The following is a 23,786-nucleotide window of genomic DNA, read 5'->3' as shown; positions in this document are numbered from 1 at the left end:
GCCTAGCCCTACCACGTGAACAAGCATATCGATTAAAGCGAACAACTCGGCCACATATAAGTGGTTCTAGATTTGAAGCTTTCGTGACTGCAATGATTCATATTCTTATGTTTTTTTGGTAAAGTCACGTAGGTAAAAAATTCAAATTAAAATTAATAAAAGTAAAATAAAATACAAATGAAATAAAAATAACGACGTTTCGGAGGCAACACAAGCTTCCGTCTTCAGGTGGAACCGTCACAGCACGCCGTGATTTTTATTTTATTGTTATTTTATTTTACTTTTATTAATTTTAATTTTTTACCTACGTGACTTTACCGAAAAAACCTAACAATAAGTATAAGTGGGTCGCGCGGCCCACTTTGCAGCTCGCTTGGCATGATAAGGCTGCCATTGATATAAATGAGTCAAGAATGTCTGTTTGTGTGTAACGCGCGTGACGTCACTCCACATGCCGCACCCCCTCATTAATATTCATGAGCGAGTGGATTTTTACACTCACGCAGAAGGTCGAGCGGAAATACTTTTTTGTTGTTGCAAATTCGCTTTAAGTTTGACGTTTCTTTATTGAAAGTGAATCTAATAAATAATTATACGCAGCAACCAAGTGGATTTGGTGTATATAGTTATGTATGTCTTCAGCACTTGAGACAAAAGGTAAGTCTAATTTATGCTTCTACTTTATAGTAAAATAGACATTTATCGGTGTTTTTCCAGATATTGTATAGAATTCCAATTTATATCAACCCCAGCGACCGAAAGCAGAAGAGAATAAAGTATCAGAGCAGTGAATTTGAACAAATTGAAGGTCACTTATATACAGTGCTACAGTGACATGAAGTGAGGTGTTTTATGACTTCGTTTTGTGCCAGATTCACTGCCATTACATTTACACAAGATACAATTAATTATACTCTGCTCAATTTTTCCGTAAATATTACAGCTTCCGTCCTAGGACGGGCAAACAAGCGAGTTGATATCTGAGCTCAGAACACTTTTAGCAACATCAGCACCGAACGGGCTCCACCAATCCACCACCTCTTTAACAAGCACGGAAATTAACGGAAGCGCGGTTATTCATTAACGCCGTCCGTTAAGTGCACAGCTGACTCACACCGCTATTCTTTATCTTGGTGGCTCGCGGTGGTGTGAGAATTTGCACTTGATATTCAGTACCTAATTTGCATATTGTGTCTGTACGTTGCCCCAACGAAGGCGCAGAGACGAGTGTCATCATCAGCCACGGCTGATCCGCCTGCAGCTGGCATCTCTTCACGATCCCGAAATATTATCAAACATTGAGCAACTTCACACATCGCTCCATCCTCTCCGACTCGTTCCAATCCTTGGCTATCACTCCATCATTACTCCTGACCACCGGCCTTCTTCCATACTTGCCAAGTCTCCTGCCTAAGCAGGCAAGGCAACAACATGTATGGGGCCCTACTAGTTAAACCCTATTTTGAACAGGGCGTGTAGGCTAATGATCTATGTTGAAAACTCATTTCATTGGAACTTATTTTTGTGTTTATTTTGTAGTCACCCCCGCCGCACCTCAGAATAGTACTGTTGGCTACGTACGGTGCGAAAGAAGTTCACATACATACACACATCATTATTTTCATGCCCATTGATTTTAATCTCAGCCGTTGTTCTAAAAATATTCCCCCCTGTTGATCGGGTAGGGAGTAGGGAGGGCAGGAGGGGAGGGGATCTCTGGGATAGAGGCCTCAGACATTTTCCACGATAAATTAACACCTGGTAATGCCAGAGAATGATTAATCTATTTCGACAACCCAATCGAGTTTGGAAAATAAATAAACTGTCTTGGTTTCACCTAATCATCTGACTAGAGTTGACAAAGAACCGTGGAATAGTACAGATAAATAACTTAACCAATCCATCACTCAAATGATATTGGCAATAAAAGCAGCTTTACACAGTTGTCTCTCCAAACACATGCAACTGAACTGATACAATCACCAAACATCACCTTGCCAGTAAATTAATGGCAGCATTCATAGCAGCTGTGAACTGTGTACTGTGCTCGTAAATGAGTAACATCACACCAAAAGGCAAAGTCCATGTTAAATAAGATCCTGGATACAGTAATAGGTTTTTACCCTTTCAACTGGTACAAAAACTGATACCTTTATACAAGAGATCATGTTTGCAATAACTACAACACAAGCAGTCAAAATGCTAACAAAAAGAAACAACTTTGATAATGAAATGCACTCATTATCATTATCAGAGTTGTTTCTTTTTGTTTGCATTTTGACTGCTTGTGTTGTGGTTATTGCAAACATGATCCCTTGTATAAAGGTATCAGTTTTTGTACCAGTTGAAAGGGTAAAAACCTATTACTATATTTTGCCACTGGTAAAGGAGATGTCTCATAAGATCCTGGATGTGGCTGAACCGTTGAAAAAGACAATGTTTTGTAAAAAAGAAAAAAGCCCTACAGACTCGAACTTTTTTGGCTGAATGGCTGAGGGTCGTATCGAAAGACAGGTCTAATTTGGTACACCCCAATCTTGGGTTGAGGGTGGTTAACACTTGGATGGCTCATAGCCTGGGAATAAGTTGTGAACTGGCTAGGAAATGGCGGTACATAAAACAATAGATTCCTACATATGTGCTGAGCATTGAATTGTTACTCATTGTATGCATGTGCTCTCTCTCGAGGGAATCTTGTTCCATAACATGTCAAAAATTCACAAACTCAAATTGTCCAAACATCCCAACAATTGTGTGTGCCTAGCCTAAGAATTAGCAGGCATCTTGATTTAAACAGAGGTGGCGGGTGGCTACAGCTAATTGGACTTAGGCCCCTCGAATCTAATCACCAGCAGGCATTTAAGCACAGCCTAGAGAGGAAACTTTCTCTAAGCTGGACTTGGCAAAGAGGCGCTAAGATCACCACAGGAGGAACACGTGGTAGACTACTGCAGCAGCGTATTCTGTGGCCTGAGAGCATTCAAATTAAGTAAGCCATATTATTGGCATGCAAACATGCAATGCATTTTTGCATGCAATTAAAAAAAAATTAATTTAACTCGTAATTTATTTCAATTTCACTTTCTTTTAGCCATCCGACTGATATTTTCCCCCACCACCGATGTTTAAGATTCACTTGTTATCCTGGGTCTGGTCTATAAACGACACCACGCCATGTAGCTCAACAAAATCAGGTCAACTGTTAAAGCACAAGGTGAGGAGAGAAAGCGGGGGAATCACAGTAAAGTTAAACTTAAATTCATATTGTACACTCGTAAAAAGTCAAGTGTATCGCGAGATGTTAGCTACCTCGGCTGGTTTACAGGACAACATGGGTTCGACACCTGGATATTTGGAGATTGCATGTTCTCCCCACAGTCGCGTGGGTTTTTGTCTGGGTCCTCCGTTTTTTTTTCTCCATATGTGTTTAGAGTTTTTGGCTGCTATAATTTTCCACGTGGTAAGCCACTTTGTTGAGCTATCATTTGTGGCCAGGTCGCTTCTGAAAAAGAGCTATATAGCTCAGTGGGCCTTACCTGGTAAAAAAAAATAGTTCATGGTCGTTTTATATTTGTATTTAAGTTAGTTCCATGTAAGTGCAGACATTAATTTTAACCACAGTTCACCGGTTCATTCTTTAGTGGATATAGTATGGTGTAGTCTCTTGCCGCCACACACACATAGCATCCTCCCATCCCCAATTATTATAATCACACACACGAACAATATTTCCGCGGCAAACTTTTTGTTGTTCAATTTTGTACGAACTTTATTTTTTTCTTCTTTATAAAATTCAGAGAACGTTTAGTGCCAGAACAGACAGCACTGAAACATCAGTAGAAAACACACTCGGACTTTATAAAAGAACTCGCGTCCATATACAAATACTGTGGAGTCTGCCGTTAAAATGCACAAAATTAACCAAGTCACTTGACCTGCAGTGTTGGTGCCATTAAAAACGCATACTTGACGTCAATGGCTTTCGCAAGTATGCACACGAACCGACGACATCTTAATATAATCGGGGTGCAGTATATACATCCGTATATAAAAAGATAAATGTTTAACGATATTAGCAAATTAAAGAATGAAGATATATTTGGAGTTATCAAAAGGCACGTACATTACTAGGCGTGATTAATAGTTGCAAAATTAATTCAAAGGAAATAACATAAATACTATTGACTCCTATTTTACATTAAATACACTGAAACAAAAAAAATTAAGTGGTCTCTTACAGGCAGTAGTTGAAAAAAATGTAATTACTGCAATGCATAGTTAAGTGTGGGTAAATGTATGCGGGTACTCATGATAAAATATTTTCAAAATCACAAGACAGATTCAGTCCCTCTCCTAGCATGTGAATCTCCGCATTGGCTTCCGTTGAAGAACGCTATCCCAGCAAGTGTTTAGTGCGTACCTCGATTCTCCAAAGGGCTCGGAATGCAAGCTGTCGAGTTACCGCAAACAGGGGGTACCGTGTGAAGATTTTGCAAACAGCAAAGTCCGCTATGACTGCGAATCGCACCGCAATGGCCATGACCATCGTCACAGACTTCGTCCAGATTTCTACGTTCCTTTCTTGGTCTCCCACTCCTGTGCACAACAGAAACACACGGGTTACTGTTATCTTACTACCGAGGGAAGACTCACCGAGTCTCAAGACTCTTTAACAGAAGGGTCCTGCCCGGTATTTGTCGGAGGCAGCGGTGTTGCTGGGTGTTTAATCCAAAGTGAGGAATTTGCAGATCATTTTGGCCAATACCAGTTTAAACTGTGGGTTTTCAACTTCAGAAGAAAACCAAAGAACCCACAGGGTAACCCATGCAGAACAGGAGGACAACATACGAACTCCACACAGCACGTCACCCGAGTCGGGAATCGAACCCAGGCTCTTCTTGCTACGACTGTGCCACCCTGCTTAACTCCAACACATGGCTCGCTGGCAGCTCCACCCACTTTTCTAAAGCCCCACCCACTCAACCACTAGCCCTGCTCACAGCGAGGCGGTAGTCTCTTGCTAACGTTGGTACCGCCTACTCTGCTTAACTCCGCCCACCACTCAGGTAGCCAAGCACCTTTTGCCAATGTCATGAATCAAGCACCACACCAGAAACATTCCAAACTGGGGGGGAAAAAAAATCTCAATTTACGCCAACGTTTCAGGACATTGGGGACAGCTTTTCTGAAACTGACACCGGCTCCACCGAACCGAGACCGTTTGACAGCCGTAGGACATTAGCGTGTATCTCCCCCGTACCGAGGAGGCTCTTACAGAGACACCAACGCACCCCGTGCACCGTTGACTTTCAGGCGCCGTACCTTGGCCTTCTGCAGGACAGCGCCGGAGCAGGCGAGCGCGTAGATGGAGAGAGGACGGCGCCGCATGGCGGCCTGGCTGTTCACGGGCAGCAGTCGCACCTCCGAGTCGGCCGTGTCGCAGCAGGGCGAGTCCCTCCGACGTCCGTCGGGCACCTTTGGCGGAGGAAACGCACACGCGCACACAACAGACGCACACGCGCACACAACAGACGCACACGCGCACACAACAGACGCACACACGCACAGAACAGTTGTTGGTCTCGTCACCGCCGGTCAACGTAACTTGACGATGACTACACAAACTACAAAATTGATGATGTCATAAAACCACCAATGAAATGTCTTGCCGAGTACTTACTTTAAGGATGGGCAATAACAATTTTTTCCTAACTTTGTTGTTTCAGAAACATTTTGCGATGACATAAAATACGTAAAAAGAAAAGATAACTACATTTTGAAACAGACGATACGATTATTATGAATCTAATATCGTTCGATACGCCGTACACATCACTGCATTGCGGAAACCCCTATCACAAGTCGTGCATGAAACCGACCAACATGTAAACGAGGACAAAACCCTGATCCTTCACCAATGCTGCCAGGCGATGCCAACAGAACAGCCTTACGGTAATGTATGTATGCTGAACTTATTTCACACCGTACGCACCCCACCGTGCGAATAGGAAGTGCGGGGGAAGGACAACAAACTAAAAACATAAGGGAGTTGTGATGAGTTTTCAATTAAGATTTGAAAGTGCATAACTCCAGTGGCTCCCTAATATCGGACGGAAGGGCGTTCCACAGAAGCGCATCTGAAAACGCGCGATGGCGGTGACCACCTTCGTCCAACCAAAAGCTGCTGCTGCTGCGAGGATGACCGGAGTTCGCGTGATGGTTTACGCTCGCTTGACGAGATCAGCAAGGTATTGTGGTCCGTTTATGGCAAGCACTGGTGCGTGTAATGAGCGCGTATTCGTTCGGCAGCCGGAAGCCAACGCAGCTCGGCGAGCACGTGACGGGCCACGGCCGCGCACCTTGTAGGAACGATCGGTACCGTCGCGGCGGCAATGAAGGACGGTCGGCGGCCATTTTACCTGGGGGACGGCGTCTCGCTCGGCCGGCCGGGGCGAGATGGTGAGCCCCAGCGAGGGTCCTCCGGAGAGCGCGTGCTTCAGCCGCTCCATCACCTCAATGAGACGCAGCTCCAAGTCGACGCGCTCGCCCTCGCACGCGCGACACCGCTCCTCCAGCAGCCGCAGCGCCGCCGCCTCCGTCTCCCCCGAGGCGCCCCCGTCTGCGGCCACACGGACACCCGCCGCCGTTTCAATTCCGTCCAGCGATTGGGATATCGATGGATATCGTCCGGGTCGCTGCTAACACTTTTCCGTTCACGATGACGTACGTGTAAGTCGTCAGTTTTTTCCTTCCGATTCCGTTCCGATGACGCACGTATGTTTTCGAAACTTTATCAGTACCTAGGCTCCTACAAGGCCCTGCGGGAGGGCGTGTGGCACAGTTTGTCGACAGCTGTTGCTACAGTTCTCTGCGGTGAGTACAATGTCTTTAAAAACAACGGCGTTATGCTCTCGATATATAATTCGCGCTTAACCGTTTGCGCGTTCCGAGATTTAGTGGTGAACGGGACCCACCCTGCAACTTCCAGTCATCTCGGAGTGAAAAAATTTGAAGATAGGAATGGGCACATGATTAATAGCCATAGCCGTAGTGACAAGTTTACTGGTTGTGGTGTGCCAGGCGTGGAAAAACTGTCCGGGTTGCTGACCCAGAGACGCATCCGGCTGAGATTAATTCCTGGTTATAGCCCTGTAGCTTCGGAGAGGGGGGCTCAGCCCCCTCTTGCATTTAATATTCAAAGTTGGTTTAATGCTGACTATATCATGCCCCCGGGTGAGGTTTTGTATGATCCAATTTAAACAAGGTTACGCAAATGGATTGTTGTCTGGTTCATCATCATCAATACTACCACCACGAACATGATGACCGTCCCATTGGAAGGTTGGCAATTCACGTGTTTGGTCAGCAGGGGGCGGTATATCCACTACCATGGTGGCAAGCAGACAAGTAGATACGCCCGTCGAGTGATTCAATGCATTGTCACATTTGGGGGCAGAGCCGGCCGAGCCACTAAGCGACCCTTGCAATTGCAAAGGGCCCCGTGGCCAGCAGAGGGCCCCCTAGAGTCACTGCTAGCTAGTGGGTGAAAAAAATCATACATCAAAGGGGCCTCCAACCAAATTTTGCTTAGGGCCCCCAAAGGTCTAGGGCCGGTTCTGTTTGGGGGTATTCATTTAACTCAAAATCCAATTATTGTTTTTTTGGTCAAATATTTACCGCCTCGTTTGTATCAGTTGCCTAAAAAAACTGGGTACAGTATTGTTAGCTCCATATATTAATGTATAAAACGCCAGTGCACAGCTTATAATAAACACGGTGCAACACAAGTCTTGGCCAAACATCCCAATGCGGAAAAGCTACCTGTAAATGGGATCACACAGAGCCCTCTACTGTGAAGACTTGGCAGGATCCTCTTGAAAACGAGTCCTGAGACTCACAGGTAATAATTTCGTCATCAAAACATCTGGAGAGCTGGTTAATACCTCAGTGGGCATTGCCTGGGAGGATGGTGATGGTCTAGTTTTATTTGAATGTTTATCTTTCTTGCAATTTGCACTACTGTCATGTTTTGATACTGTTTGTGGTTGAAACGTTCTTGTCCGCCATGACTGGACATCTGTGAAAAAGAGCTTTATAGCTCATCGGATTCCTCCAATATAAATATTCTGATACAATTGCTAGGAAACACCGTCCCTGGCTGCGTCTTAGGGCATTGCATCGGCGATGCTACCTGTGAAGGCAAACGAACCATCCCTCTACCAGACGGTGGCCCTACTGCGCTGTAGCTGGGGGGAGCGGGGGGTAAAATTTACCGCGGGGGTCAGTGACAGTGGCAACATTCCCCGCTCTGAAATGATGTGAACCGCTGAAGCAGGACACATTCCCATCAAAAAAAGATCCCAGAGTGGCAGCATTTTATCCAATTTTGGCAGCGCTTTAGCCGAACGCATCACAGTCAATAAAAATCACAAGCGAGCAGGAAAGGGATATTAAAAAAAATGAAGTGGAACAAAAATGCCTGCGCAGGTTCATGGAATTGTAGCTTCAGCCATAAATCGTGAAATTTGCTTACAGTTGTGTCCACCGCTTGTCACTTGCAGTGAAATTGATAGTTCCCACAGCTGGAATTTTTGTTGGGTCAAGGGGCAAAATCGTGACCAATTGCTCGTGCGGTTAAAATGCCAGTGGCATTACATATGTGTGGACAATGTATCAATTGAGATTTGTTTCCTCTTCACAACAAAATCGCATTGTTACAAATGGTTTGCGGTTGACTATTTTTGTCTCTTTCTGCCTCGAGATGTGTGTCGTTCATGAAAGGGTTCTTTTTTTATTTGCAACAGCTACAATCTAGATGATTGATTGGTGCTGCGCATTACCATGAGTTTCATATTCTGAGTGGAAATATTAGCGTTCGACGAGTATTCCACTTTTACCAAAACGCATCTCAGATGATCAACATTTGTAGTCGTTAGGCGGCTCAGGCGTTGAGGTTCCAAGCCGGCACCGCTAAATTCCTGGGAATGGATCTGAGTTTCAGCCGCCCATGATAACACCAGGTTTACAAATGCAAGTGAGTGATAAGCAGTGATCAGTTCTCAGCCTGGTCATTAATGACGGCTAAAAAAAACCCGTTACATATGAAACTTGATTTCGGTAAAGTCACGTAGAAAGAAAATAAGACCAGGACACAGAGGCATTGGGTCTCTGTGTATCTATGTTGTGTGTCTCTCTCTGTGTGTGTCTCTGTGTTGTCTCTTTCTGCTCATGTGTCTGTTTATGTGTCTCCATGTCTGTGTTTTGTCTCCCTCTCAAATTTAGTTCTACCTGTTGACAATTGCTTGTGTTGCCATCGAAACGTCGTATTCTAATATTAAATGTATTTTCTTTCTACGTGACTTTACCGAAAGAACCAAGGAGTAGTCACATATCAAATTCGGTTTTCCACTTGGCCTGCTTTAGCTGAGAATTACCGATTTGTGTTTACATAACAAGTGAACACTCGTTGCAGGAAATATAAAAGGTGCACCCATAGTGTGCTTTTTAAATAATTTCAGAAGTAGTTCTTTGACATCAACTTCCAGCGACAATCGTTGACAAAGGTTGATGTGATGCCAGGCATGAAAGTTGTGAGCACGACTTTGCACCGATAGCACAAGTGAAAATATAATTGCGTAAAAATAAGACGAGACTCCCAACATTGATAAACCACCACCACCACCACCACCACCGGTGCATCCAGCCCTACAGCCCCCATTATGAGCGCACGCCCGCACGAAAACGCGCGCATCAACGAGACGACTCGGCGCGGTGGAGCGGCACGGGAGACACGGCGAGGGCAGCACGAGGAGATTCAGGGCGGCAGCGTGGAGGCCACGTGCGCAGCGTTGGCGGGGGTGGGCCCTAGGGGTGGGCCCTAGGGGTGGGCCCTAGGGGTGGGCCCTAGGGGTGGGCCCTAGGGGTGGGCCCTAGGGGTGGGCCCTAGGGGTGGGCCCGAGTACGTACCGCCCTGCCTCGCCTCCGGCGCCTCGCGCGCCTCCCTGCGTTCGCGCCGCAGCTCGGAGAGGCGCGAGCGAACGTCCTCGCGACGGCGCTGCAGCTCCAGCGCCTCGGCCTGCAGGCGCGCGGCGTCGGCCTCAACGCGCCGCCGCCCGTAGCGCTGGCCTAGGCTCGGCTCCGCCAGCAGCGCCGCCCTCCTCTTGCCGTCCTTGTCGCGCGGCGCGTCGCCCCTCGCGCCGCTGGCGTCCGCGCAGCACGAGGAGGAGGAGGTGGTGGAGGAGGAGCAGGAGTCGACGTCGCAGGAGCTTCGCTCGGTCTCCTGACGCGCGCGGGGCACAAGCAGCGTGGATGAAACAAACGCTCCCCGTCGAGCATTCGCTTTCGGATGAATTTGATTAGCGGCATGAGAGTCGATGAGTAGCCGTCGGGTTTGGGTGTCCAGGTTTTGCGCCACTTTTTGATGAATGACCAAGTTTCAACGGGGTTACTCTCTAATACCAACACAAATTTATATATACAGATCCATTCATATTGCATCATATTCACGTGAGTTATAGTGCACCGTCGATACTGTGTTATGAATGTACAGTCAGACAGGCAAGACTGGAAAGACCAAATACTAAAAATAATCATAACAACAACAATCGTAATAGTTCACTCCTTTGTCAATTGCTGAACAAAGACCTCCCCTCTCCATGCCGTGTTGTGCACCCTAAGGGTAACAATAATAATTATAACGCAATTTACGTCCACAGGAAACACTCGGGTCAAGAGAGTTTTGCCTTGGGATGTTTGGTCACTTCCATTGTGACAAGCAGGGGGGGAGGAACGGGAGCCCCTAAAGAAAATCCAAACCTGGTTCAAGGTCAGGTTTGGAGTTGATTCTTTCTTGTCTCATTTTCGCTGGCAGATTAGACGTGACATTACCATTTAATTTAAATGAAATAACTCGCATAAATCATGCATCGCGATTATAAGAATATACAAAAAAACTGTTGAATGAGTGTGGAACAAAGTACTTTATTCATGACATCACGGCGCTAGCAGCATCTGTTTCACTATGAAATGTTGCTATTTCACGAGAAACAATGGTTTAATAATTTATTTTGTGGGCGGCTTTAAACGAAATTACAGCTTTTTCTACAATGCCGTCAGCTCTCAAATGCACGGAAAGGAAACTGCAGCTGCGGCTGCGAAGGTTTTGGTTCTAAATTTAGGGCTCACTATATCGCATTTTACGGCTATTTTAATTCCAACCTTTTCCTGTTTCTCTCAAACCGAAGGATGTTTTTACAACGTCTTGCTCGGCAATTAACACAGTGGCCGGCAGACACAACGTGAGAGTATGCACTCTCGCTGTTTACTGCGTCGGCTGGGTGGCGCTTTAGAAGATTCCACGTGCCAGGGAACAAATGGGTCTTGTCTGATATTTGCACATTTTAATTACTCTGGGAGCCACGGACAAATCTAAGCGGACGAAACGAACATTTCCCGTGGTTTAATCTACATCTCATTTGCGTTTAAGAGCGTGGCATTCCGTAAGAGGGCGTCTTTAAATGATGGCACCAGAGTGCTGGAAAACAGCCAAAACTAATGACTATCATCAACGAGACGGAGAGCGGGCGACACGAATTCAATAATTTCACTGCCACCCTTCGCATCTGAATACGATACCTAGTGACTTCTCCAACCTGCACTGATCGGTGTGCTGATCAATCTACCTCCATGACTGACAGAGGAGGCTTTTTGGCCAGCAGTGGATTGATAAAGGACTGTAAATTATTAGGCAAGGCCTTGCAATTGGTGGAAACACTCTCACTTCGGGGACCTCTTGAAGAGGCCCTCCAGAAGGTATTTTTGGCCTACTCTTCCATGCTGGCCATACGTCTTGGAAGATGTGGTCACTACCACACTTTAGCCCACCGCTCGCGACCTGACGATCGACTAACCTGCCGCCAACCCATTGACACCGCTGGGTGAAGAGAAGCGGTGGGAAGCTCAATAAGCGTGCAACGTGTCGCAATTGCCGCGCCCTAGGGCGGCATCAAACTGGTGACTTCGGGATTTTAAGTCCATTACATCATCTACATCATCATCATCATCACAATCCATGGGTAGGTGCCCACTGCACATTGCGTCATTTGTTTCCACTTTCCGCTGTCTTGTGCCAATTATGCTCAAGTAGTGCCACATCTTTCTGACAGCAAACCTCTTATGTCATGACATCACCCTTATATATATTTAAAAAAACTATCGTCATTATTATTATTATTACTTCACCGTACCTTGTCGCAGGGCGCAGGAGAATCTCTCTCGTGCCCCTCCCCAGTGGCAGCGTCCCACTGCCGCGAGGAGCCAGCGCCGCCACCACCACCGCCGCCGCCCTCCAGTCCCCGCGCGATGCTCAAGTAGTCTCCGGGATCGTGCAGCAGGCGACCGCCAATGTCCCGCATGATCTCCTCGGCGAGCTCCCGCAGCCCGGCGTCGTCGTCGCCGTCGCCGCCGTCCGTCCCGCACGGCGGCGGCGCCGGTGGCACCGACGGCCACTCCGATGGCGCGCGCTCCTCGGGGGTCGCGGGGTCGCGGGGCCCGTCGCTCGCGGAGCGGAGGGCCCCGCCGGCGGTGGCGGCGAGGGCGAGGGCGCCGTCCCGCGTGAGGTTCTCGTAGGGGTCGTCGGACGGGGAGTGATCCCTGCTGCGGCACGGCGGGCCGTCCGTGTACACGTTGGGCGACGATGCCTGCCGCACCTTGATGCTGCCGACAGAAAGTTCGGAGGCGTCGTTTGTGCCGCGGCATCGTTCGGCTGAACTTCAAACCACGGATGGAATGGAAAGCGTTCACACTCGGGAAAACAATCAGCCGCCGATGACCAAATCGCCCTGGATGGAGCCAATCTTGTAAAATCTCGGAAGCTAAGCAGGGTTGACCCTCGTTAGTGCTTGGAGAGGTGACCACCCAGGCTTGCTAGATGTTGTATATAAGGTGGCAGGGCTGATTGTCTTCCCTCTCATTTGTGTGGGTTTTATTTGGGTAGTCCGGCTTCCCCCCACATGCAAGATGCGAACGCAATTGGCCAAACTCGATCCCAATCTAGCAGGACTCTCCTGAAAAAGACTTGAGGGTCAATGGGTCTTTTTAATGGGTAAATAAATCGTTGTTATTATTACCGCTCGGCAAGCCGATCTGAAACTCACATCAAGAGTTTGAACTCAACACCCTCCCGCCCCCCCCTCCCTCCCCCACCGATTAAAACAAACACTTCCGGCCCGGTACTTTGAGACTGGCGCCAAGTTGGCCCTTCATTTATTTATGCGTTTGCGTGTTTCTACTCGTTTGCTCGTTCCGCCGCTTGGCGCAGCCACCGCGGGCCGCTCGTACCCGCGCGAGAGCTTGGCGGCGTGCAGGAAGCGCGACGACGTCTCGGTGTCGACGTGCTCGTAGAGCAGCGACTCGGGCTCCGTGCCGCAGCCAGTGGTGGCCAGCAGCAGGCCCACCCAGCGCCCCGTCTCCACCCACGAGGCGGCCTGCACCCGCGTCACATGAACGCACGCTCGCTCGGTCGGCGGACGAGAGGCAGGGCTCCGTCGGGCCCGAGCCAAAATAGCGCGGCTGAAGAAATTCGACGACGGACAGCCATGCACCTCCGATTCGCGTGGTTGGCAGCGTACGGTGTGAAAGAAGTTCAACTTGCATGCATGCATACAAAAGTGGTGGTTCGAGAGCCGCGATGTGAAACCGGTGACCCGAGTTTTGTTCCTGGGCCGAGGCTAACATCAGTGGTGAGTGAAGTCTTGTTAAGTTCAATTATTTTAACCAGGTGAGAGAGAACTCAACAACAATAACAACAAGCGTCGAATCCGACCGTCACTTTGCCTCGAGCATAATGAACGAGCGAATTAATTAGAGACTCTTCGCACAAGTGAGCAAACAAATGAATGACAGGATTGCTCAAGAAAAAAGAACAAATAATAAAAAAAACGAATTGCGGGATGTTCAACCGAATGAATAAGCGAGCGAATGAACAACCAAACGAACGAGAGAGCCGCTTCGAGTGAACGGACAAACGAACTAGCGAACGAACGAAACAAGAGGACGTTCGGCGCGAGAGCCGCCGCCGGCCGAACCTCAAGCGTGGCGACCTCCTTGTCCCCGCGGAGCAGGCGGAAGGCGAGCGGATGTTTGGGCACGAGGCCCGGGGCCAAGCGGCAGCCGTGCAGGGCGACGTTGCCCACGGGGGGCTCCCCCTTGGCGCCACCGCCGCCGCCGCCGCCGCCGCTGCCCAGGAACAGCGTGCTCCCCTCCAGCGAGCCCCAGCACTCCTGCCAGCCGCTCTCCGTCAGCACGCTCAGGCAGCCTGCGGCGCGCGGTTCCGCGGAGACGGTTACGGAGGGCGGGAGGGAGAGCCACCGGTCGTTAGGTCATTTTGTTACGTGTCATTAGCCGCGCGATGATGCGTCAATGAAAATCTATTTGTTTTGGGATTTTTTTGAATATATATAACCTGTCGTTATGTGCGTGTCTCATCCTCAATACAGACTGTGGGCGAGATTCACATTTATTTAACTGTATTTGGATTCCCCGCACCCACCCCTCCACCCTCAATTTTAAGCCAATTGCGTTGTCTGTGTCATGTCACGAGGCCATTAATCTGTTTGGAACTCCTGCAGCGAATTGCAACTATGTTAGAGAACGGCCTTCTGGTGCAGAAGAGATATCCCCGAGGCCCCTTCAATTGACTTTTAAATCCACACACTCCGCGTTTTCACAACCACCCTGCTACAGAGTCATGTTTATTACATTACACTCAAACCCAAATTTTAATCGAGGACTTTTTTTGCACATTGGTGACTTTGCCAAGCCCATCAACTCACGACACTTGAGAATCCGGTTTAATCACAAGTGGCCACAGGTCGCAAACGGGTTTTGATTCCTTACCCATACCCGTACCCGGCCCCACCAGGGTCGCAAACGGGTACCCGTATCCGTACCCGGCCAGGTACGGGTAGCCGGGTATCGGGTAGGGTACGAGTATCGGGTACCCAATTGCGACCTCTGCAAGTGGCTGAAACCTGGATTCGAACCCAGGATCTCAGCAGTGCCCAGACCTCTGAACCACCCGGCCAACACAAATTCGACTAAGTCCATGATTAATTAATCGAATCGTGCATTTGATAACCGATTCTTTCGTGAAATGATGATGCATATTTAATTTAGGATAGTGGAGGCAACAAACCTTTTCAAGGGCGGAAAATTGGAAATAAGTAAAATGGCATTAACCAACAAGAGAAAATCAAATCGATTCTTCAATTGAATCACTAACACTGAATTATGTTATAATTAATCGATTTGCGTGACTGGTGAAGCATCACATGACTAGAAATCGCCACGATTTAATTGTTTTCCTTACAATAACGAATACTACGTGATCACAGCAAAATCTCGATGCACATTGCATCAGGATCCACGTGGTGTATTTGTGTGCGCACGCCTCTCTCCCGACCAGCACAGCGTCTATTCACCCCTCTCCGCTCCCTTATTTCACGGCGAAGAGAGTTTTATTCACGTCTCCCATGGCGCTGGCCGGCGCTCAGCCAATTTTTTCCACGCGCGCCAAACTTGACAAACCCTGTTCGTTTGTTGTGCGCGAGCTCGCGGTGGCACGTGACCACACGTCAGCGGGGTCGGCCGTGACGCTGGCATCCGTACCAGAAGCGTCGGCGTCCCCCGCGCCACCAACGCCGCCGCCGCCGTCGCCGCTCGAACCGCCGCCCCGCGCGCTCCGCTGCGGAGACTCGGGCAGCTCCTTCTTCTTCTGTCGTCGCCCGATGATCTGCGTCAACCTCTTGCCCGTCGCCTTGCCGAGAGACCACCCGGGACGGGCCGCTTTGCCTAAGGAGAGGGGGGCAATGGCGCAAGGGACCGGATGGGTATGAGTAGGCAGCAAGCAGGGTAACATCCATCCACTCTACACACCACCGCCTTAGCGCGTTGTTTCCCTGCGGCTCAATATGCGTGCCCCACCTCTGGCGACGCTCATCCCACAGTGAACGTGTCGGACACCGCACCAAATTAATTGCGCGGAATCATAACAGGGTGCCTGAGAGCCAGCCCTGTTGCCTGCCTATGTGCACTGTCTGGCATAGTGGCCCCTAACATCAGGAGGAGAGTAGCAGGTGACCACGACCGGCAAGTCATGGAGTGGGACCGTCCGTCATCCGCTACGTGGCCATCAGCCAGCACGACCGTCGTATGTCATCCAGAAACAGCTTCTTGTGCTCGACCGTACCACTGACCACATCACCAGAGTCTGCCAGAACTTCCCCGTGGCAAAAAGAGTTGGGAAAACTCAAGCGACAAAACTGCCGAATGGAGCCGGCGAGGATTTGCGCCCAGTGAGGAGCTCGCGTTCGGCTCCAATTCCAAATGGCTCACGTGACGGAGCCTAAACAGGCACGAGATTGTTTTGGCAGATGCAACTCTCTCATGAAATCATGGAGGGTGCGGGGGGGGGACTTCTGCACAATCGAACAATGTGCTTGGTCAGGAGAAGCAAACCATGGACCATCTTATGAATGCCCTGCAGCACCACAATGCACTCCTCAAGATTTGGCAATGCCAACACCAGAAGCGGTGGCCTGTGCAGACTATTGAGAAAAGACCACAGAGGTTGGATAGGAGACACGAAGAAGAAGAGGAGGAGGAGGGTAACGGCAAGAAATGGTACCGCGAGCGCATTCGCCATCGCAGTCGGGCCGTGATCTAGCAATGCATGTACGCATGCATGTTGAACTTATTTTGCACCGTACATAGCCAACCATGCTAAGAGGAGGTGCGGGGGAAGGACAGTAGACGACACGCAAAAAGCAATTCTAGAGAAATTAAGTTTTACATTTTTACTTAAAAGTGCATAGCTCCAGTGACTTTCTAATATCGTGAGAAAGTGTGTTCCAGACGGCCGCAGAAACGCATCTGAAAGTGCGCGATGCAGTGAGCGTCTTTGTTCGATGGCTAGACAAAAGCCTTTGCGCGAATGACGTGAATACCAAGCAAACTTATTATAATTATATTGCGTGCGTACACGTATGTTCGCTTTGTCAAGCCACCTCTTGAATAAGGCTTCCCCACGCCACTTGGGATGTGGGGGCCCACTAACCATATTTCACCACGATGGGTCAGCGTGGGTTGGTGATTGCACGGAGCACAGGCCTGTGTGAGCATAGAAGTACAGTACAATGGCTTTTCCTGCGCTGCCCTCTGTCGCCTACCAGAGAGCCCCACAAGTTGCCGCCTACGCATCGCGGGGTAATCCATGGATTATAATCAAAAACTAATTTAACTGAATTAAAAAAAAAAACTTACCATCGCTACCATTCCACCTTATTGTACGCATACACGTACGGACGGCCCCGTATTTGCCAGACGGGCCCTTGGGGGCAAGTCCCGTCGGCGAGCACCTATTCACACGCTTAGCATTCACGCACGGCTGAGTCGCAAGCTTACTTCCGTCTTTCCCGTCCGCGTCGCTCGGCAAGCCCTCACCGCTGCTCACGGTCACGATGCTCTCAGCGTCTGAGCCCGGAGTCTCCAGGGAACACCTCTGCGAGCAGGCAAACAACGGCGGAAGGGTTGCACGTGGCTCCCGCACAGACGCTCGCGCCGTTTGCAGAGCGGTGTAGTGCGGTGTGGTGCAGGGGCACGGCCGCTGTGGATGTTGTGGGTGTCCGGAGACCACCAACATTTTTTTTAGAAATTGCTAAGAGACACCCACAACGTTTTGCGTTCCTATCATTGTCGGTACTCCAGCGCACAGATACATTCACACAGTCAGCACACACACACATTTACACAGCACACACATTTAAAGAGTCAGGACACACACATATATTCACACAGCAAACCAAGACAAAGATCCCCCGTGTAGCCTCAACAGACTATTCACCCAGCCAACACACACACACACACGTAATGTAGCTGCACCCCTGGTGTGATTGGTTGCGAGGTGGCCAGGCTCTTGCAGCACGGCTGTACATTCGTGGATCATCAGATGGGGAACTTTGGAGATGTGCGGCCGCTCCCAGCTAGCAGTGCAGTGCCCTGTGATGGTGCGCTGTGGTGCAGTGTTGTGGGGTTCACTTTATCAATTTCCCTACACATTGGAAAACAACAGATTTTTCCATGGTGCGTGCACACTCTTAAGCTGACGCGAAGACATCATTAATCGATGGGTTTCCGAACGGAATTCTACCGGGCAGCTTTATCCAGAGCTTTCGAGTGGGCACCATAAATCCACCTTGGCACACTTATCGGCGCATACTAGCAATCATCGCAAACATTCGCTGACATGAAAAACACAAACACTGGCCAAAGCGTTTGAAAGGCTGGACCGGCGCCTCTACCTTTTCAAGCTCCTCCTTGGCCCGAGGCAGAGTGCCACTGGCCTCTGCCGCGGCCGCCGCCGCCGCCGTCGCCGCCGCTGCCACCGCCGTTTTATTCTCTGGGTCGCAGATTTCCTGAAGCACCTGTGGAGAGCGATTGTGCTTGAGCGGTGAACGGAAACTTTCCACCAGAAAACGTCCCACGGGCATCTGACTCTTTGTTCTGGGGTCACCGTGCCTACGCCTTTTTTGATTGGGCACGATGGTTGTTCTCTCGTGCCACGCGGCATTCCAAGGGTCCAGCACCCTACCCTCACCACCACCACCAACCCCTCCTCCCCGCTCCGTACCCCTTTCGCGAACGCCGGGGTCAACTCATTGAGCTATGAGGGTCATTTGCTTTTCATGCAGGCAATGAGGGAGGCATTTAAACCCGCACAATGCAATCCCACGGGCAAAAATAAAACTAGGGCCGCCTTTGTGTCGCAAAGTGGCCACGGGGAACGATATCATGTGAGATAGCACGAGACGAGCCTTCCAAGTCTGGAACATCTGCTCCAAAGAATGTAGCCCCCTTAAGATCCCTCAGAATTTGCGAGCACGTGTGCTCGGCGAACACCCGCGAGCCCCACGTTACCGACACATCAAAGTGGACGCAAAGCATTTAATCTCATCCTTCGCCGTGTACGAGTAAAGGTGATTTTTTTCTCCCCCCAAACTGCAGGTGCGCCGCCTTAACTGATATATACCGATACCCCCGCTGTGCATGCATATGTGCACACACGTAGGTTGAAATACACTCGCAACCAAACAATGCTGCAAATAAGCTAAGCATTGCACGTAGTACGCATTCGACACATTTGAATTGCACGTGGCATTTAAACTGAATGCGTAATAATAAAACCCATAGCAAGTTTATTGCTATGCGTATCATGAAATATACAGCTATATTCAATGCACACCCAATACATTAGGAAGTGTGACAGTAATTGTCACACTTACGCAGGACTTCAAACATTCACTGCTTGAATAGTACGTCGCAATAGCATCGCGCTTAATTCTCAAATCGCCAAATCCTAATTTTGCAACCTTTCCCATTCGCTAGGCCTTGCCCCTCACACCGTCACGCCACCGTCACGCTCCACCGTCACGCCACCGTCACGCGCCACCGTCACGCCACCGTCACGCCACCGTCACGCCACTGTCACGCCACCGTCACGCCACCGTCACGCGCCGTCACGCCACCGTCACGCCACCGTCACGCCACCGTCACGCCACCGTCATGCAACCGTCACGCGCCACCACGCCACCGTCACGCCACCGTCACGCCACCGTCACGCCACCACCACGCCACCGTCACGCGCCGTCACGCCACCGTCACGCCACCGTCACGCGCCGTCATGCCACCGTCACGCCACCGTCACGCCACCGTCATGCGCCGTCACGCCACCGTCACGCCACCGTCACTCAACCGTCACACGCCACCACGCCACCGTCACGCCACCGTCACGCCACCGTCACGCCACCACCATGCCACCGTCACGCCACCGTCACGCAACCGTCACGCGCCACCACGCCACCGTCACGCCACCGTCACGCCACCGTCACGCCACCGTCACGCAACCGTCACGCGCCACCGTCACGCCACCGTCACGCGCCACCATGCTCACCTGCCTCCAGTGCTCCGCGTGCTCCCTGCTGGCGGCGGCGAGCACCAGCGGATCAGAGTCGGCGCGGGAGATGCGGATCTCGTGCCGCGTCTTCCGCCTGCCAGACTTGACCGCGTACGCCACCGTGCAGCCTCCCAGCGCCAGCTCCAGCTGCGGGCTCTTCTGCCGCGAGTTCTTGTAGCACTGCGTGTGGCGCGGAGGAGGCGAGGACATTGTCATGGCGCTGGGGGCTTACGCATTCGCTCGCTCGCTTGGTCCGTCCGTCCGTCCGTGATGGGCGAGGGTGGCACGACAACCCTCGTAAAGATGACTGCGCTTCTGATTTGTTCCCGCAACTCCAATGCGCACGGGTTGGCTATGTACGGTGTGAAAAAAGTTCAACATACATGGCACGATATGATTTCAACTGCCGTATAAAGTTGTGTTGCTATTCGAAACTCACCCTATTCATAACTGGACAACTTGGAAAAGGGGTATTACAGTCATCGACCAATTAGACCACGCAACGGTGGCCGGGAATGTGAACGTTTATATATTAAACAACGCGTTGGGGCACAGCAGTCTTTTTATTATCGACGCTTTCCATCTAAGATTGCGTTTTTTGCACGAGATCTGTCTGTCAGTCAGTATCAAATGTTTGGTAAAACCCCGGAGTCACAAGCCAGAGCAAAAAGTACTATTCGCAAATTTGCGAGAGCACTTTGCACTGCTAATTCATTATTTCCAAGAACAAGTGCATTTTGGGAAAAGTTCTAAAATACGTGCATTATTTTTCCAAACTCGTTTGTTTGTTTTAATTGATTCAACAAGTGAGACATTGACCGCAGCAAGAATATTGTAGTTGTTGTGAACACATCTTCCCACAATTGCGTTGGGCTTAAGTAAGGAAACAACTGGTGGGGTGTTGGTGGTGGATGGGATGGATATTTGTGTGCAGAGCTCACAGGGCAATCCAAAACCCATTTTATATTTGTCTATCTACAGATTGAAAAGCCAATTAGAATGTTTTTTGTTTTGTTTACTCCCTGGACATTGAAACAGAGATGTGGATTGGCAAATCGGGCACCAACGAAGGCAGATGCCTCCTCTGTTAGCCCGGACAGCCTGTCAGTGGTACCAGCCGACTTTGCCGTTTCATTGATTACAGCAAGTCACAAACTGCACACGTTCTGCACTTATGTCCAGTTTATTGCACGCCGCAATAAACTGTTGTTTTTAATGATCTCCGAGAGTTTTGCGTCACATCCCGTGCAAAGAAAAAGTGGCCACAGTTTGAAATGAACCCGAAACACCCAAAAAAGGAGTTCTCTGTTCGTATTAATAACCGACAAAGAAGAAAAATAAAATGTCAGCACTAAACGGCCTTGGCAATGGCGCTAATTTCTAAAACCACATCCAGTTGCTGTCGCTAAGCCGCATGTCGCATTCATCCCCGCGCTGCTCAACGCTTCCCCCCACCCACCCACCCCTCTCTTTACGTCCCAACTATGGCACAATAACATCACTTCCTCTGGGCTCCACTCAAACAGGCCGCCTCTTGTGTTTTTTTTCTCTCGAATGGAGTCACTGTATTACGTTAGGCCCCGGAGCTGCCACCGCCGCTGCAGAGGAGGAGCTGCAGGGGTGCGGCGGGCGGGGAGGAGGCAGCAGCAGCTGCAGGATTAGCGGCGACAGCATCTTTGTTATTGTGTCTCTAGCAGCGGGAAGTCTCTGGGTCTCCATGGGCCGAAGCTGTGCTCAATTTGTTGCGTTTTTTTTTCTCTCTCTCTCTCTCGCGCGTTCTGGATCATCATCGCAGTTCCGGGGGCAAACGATTTCCTCAAGAATGACAAATTGCGGCAGGCGATCGCGCCGCAAACATCGGCGACGCCGCTTCGCTTGTGCCGCAGAAAGTTCTGCGTGTGTGTCGTGAAACGGGCGTCCTGCCACTCCGCCAACATGTCTACATAAACATAATAATAATTAAAACACCCTCGGAGATCGCCATGTCGGAGAAACATGGAAAGCAAGTTGAGTCTCGCATACTGGGCCTCATGTTGTGTGCACAGCGCCCAAATGCAACCCTCGTCTCAAGACTGTGCACAGAAACAGCGTCCTTTTGGAGTGACACGTGAGGAACCGGACACGCCTTGCAAAAAGATCTTTCATCTCAAGGGATCATCCAGGCGCACATCTCCTTTATGAATGGAAAATTAAAGACAATCCCCAGCAGTTTAATCGTGGCCATGCTACTTAAATTATGTACTGTAGAGTAAACCCACTGTGGTCTGCACTCCCTCACTAGCGGAGGAGCAGGCAAACTACACAAACTCTCTCCTGAAGCCCTCACGCGGCTTGCAGCCCTCGACATAGGCATTTAGATCCTGAGCATATTGCCATCATATGCAAGAAATAGAATAGAGCCCACGTAAAATATTGAAACAACAAAGATATATTTTCGGATGTACCCACACCTTATTGATCAGCTGTCGGACACTTTATTGCCACGATTATTGCTCTTAAGTTTGTGTTTGTGTACTGCATCGCCACGTGAAACGGAGCTAACGACCGTGAAACAAACGATTGGAATGGAACAAATGTGGAAAAAATTGGTCCAACACGCAGCTGCATAGGAGCCGGCTGAAGTGACCGCTTTGTTGCAAGAAAGAGCAATTTTGATCGGCGGTATTGAATTTTATTGCAAGGCTGAGAATTATTGAAATTGCTGACATTGTTTCTGGCAGCATGCTCAGGATGTGTTTAAAATGTACTCGCTTTCGCAACGGTACGGACACTTGAGGAAAGGGAGACAGGATTCGTGCTCTCGACTCCCTGCGCCAGGCTCCAAGTCCTCATTTGCCAGTAAAAAATATGATAATTGGTTTTTTACCCTTCTATCTGGCAACAAAACTGACACTTTTTTTTTTTTACAAGGAGTCATGTTTGCATAGACCACAATACCTGCAGCCATAATGCAAACAAAAACCATAACTCTGCTAATATGCTTACCCCGAGCTCTCATACTCTGATGGTGCATTGTCTTTGAGTTGTGCGCCTTTTGGCGTCATCTGGTCCAACCCATGTGAGACTAGGCTCTAAGGAAAGCTGTCTCGGGTGTGAACCAATCAACTTCAAGGACAGTGCATACATTATCAGAGTTTTGTTATTTGTTTGCATTATGGCTGCAGGTATTGTGGTCTATGCAAACATGACTCCTTGTAAATAAGGTGTCAGTTTTGTTGCCAGATAGAAGGGTAAAAACCAATTATCAGGCTCCAAATCCTTTCCTTTTTAAATCCTTTATATTAAGTTCACTTGCTTGCGCGCTTACGACCGTGCAAATCTTTCGGTCGTTTTTAACCCACTTCCCGTGATCCAATCGAGCTGACATTTTGCACACAGACTCGTTGTGCGTAACAATTTATTTTCGTAAAAATTTTTTTCCAAAATGTTACACTTTTTAGGAATTTTTTAAAATATTTAATTACCAATTGCTTAATGGTAGCAGGCAATCATCTGACCCATAGGTGGCAGCCATCTCAAGCCAGAGGACGAGAGGACTCTAGCCGCCACGCATATAAAGGATTTATAGTGAAAAACTTTGTTTTTACGGGTACATTTTTTTACCCCTCTGCCTACGACTCCCTGCCTCCACACACAAAACAAAAAACGCACACCGTTCTAGCGCAGGTCGCTGCTACATTTAGACGCCCTACAAACCCACGCTGCATCGCACTGCAAAGAGTAGTGGGGGCAGCCCTGCGATACATGCTGACCTCAACGACGGCGGAATGACCCCCCG

At 49.4% G+C, this 23,786-nt stretch overlaps 1 protein-coding gene across 2 annotated transcripts in view; it reads right to left on the bottom strand.

The window, feature by feature from the left end:
* Positions 1-3,742: 3,742 nt before the first annotated feature.
* Positions 3,743-23,786, bottom strand: part of LOC144717588 (actin filament-associated protein 1-like) — a 55,521-nt gene continuing 35,477 nt past the window's right edge. For both annotated transcript variants that reach the window (XM_078593060.1, XM_078593061.1), the window contains 11 exons: positions 20,006-20,188; positions 18,357-18,479; positions 17,461-17,557; positions 15,667-15,849; positions 14,085-14,314; positions 13,339-13,484; positions 12,246-12,714; positions 9,967-10,279; positions 6,420-6,619; positions 5,323-5,475; positions 3,743-4,596 (listed from right to left, as the gene is read on the bottom strand). In XM_078593060.1, coding sequence (XP_078449186.1) covers positions 4,570-4,596; positions 5,323-5,475; positions 6,420-6,619; positions 9,967-10,279; positions 12,246-12,714; positions 13,339-13,484; positions 14,085-14,314; positions 15,667-15,849; positions 17,461-17,557; positions 18,357-18,479; positions 20,006-20,188 — 2,124 coding nt within the window. In that variant the 3' untranslated portion in view covers positions 3,743-4,569. The remainder of the gene's footprint in view (positions 4,597-5,322; positions 5,476-6,419; positions 6,620-9,966; positions 10,280-12,245; positions 12,715-13,338; positions 13,485-14,084; positions 14,315-15,666; positions 15,850-17,460; positions 17,558-18,356; positions 18,480-20,005; positions 20,189-23,786) is intronic.

The sequence above is a fragment of the Lampetra planeri genome, chromosome 4 (assembly GCF_965212315.1).
Source record: "Lampetra planeri chromosome 4, kcLamPlan1.2.h2, whole genome shotgun sequence".
NCBI classification, from domain to species: domain Eukaryota; kingdom Metazoa; phylum Chordata; class Hyperoartia; order Petromyzontiformes; family Petromyzontidae; genus Lampetra; species Lampetra planeri.
Note: the sequence above shows the minus strand (reverse complement) of the source record. Positions and strands in the feature narration are given on the sequence as shown.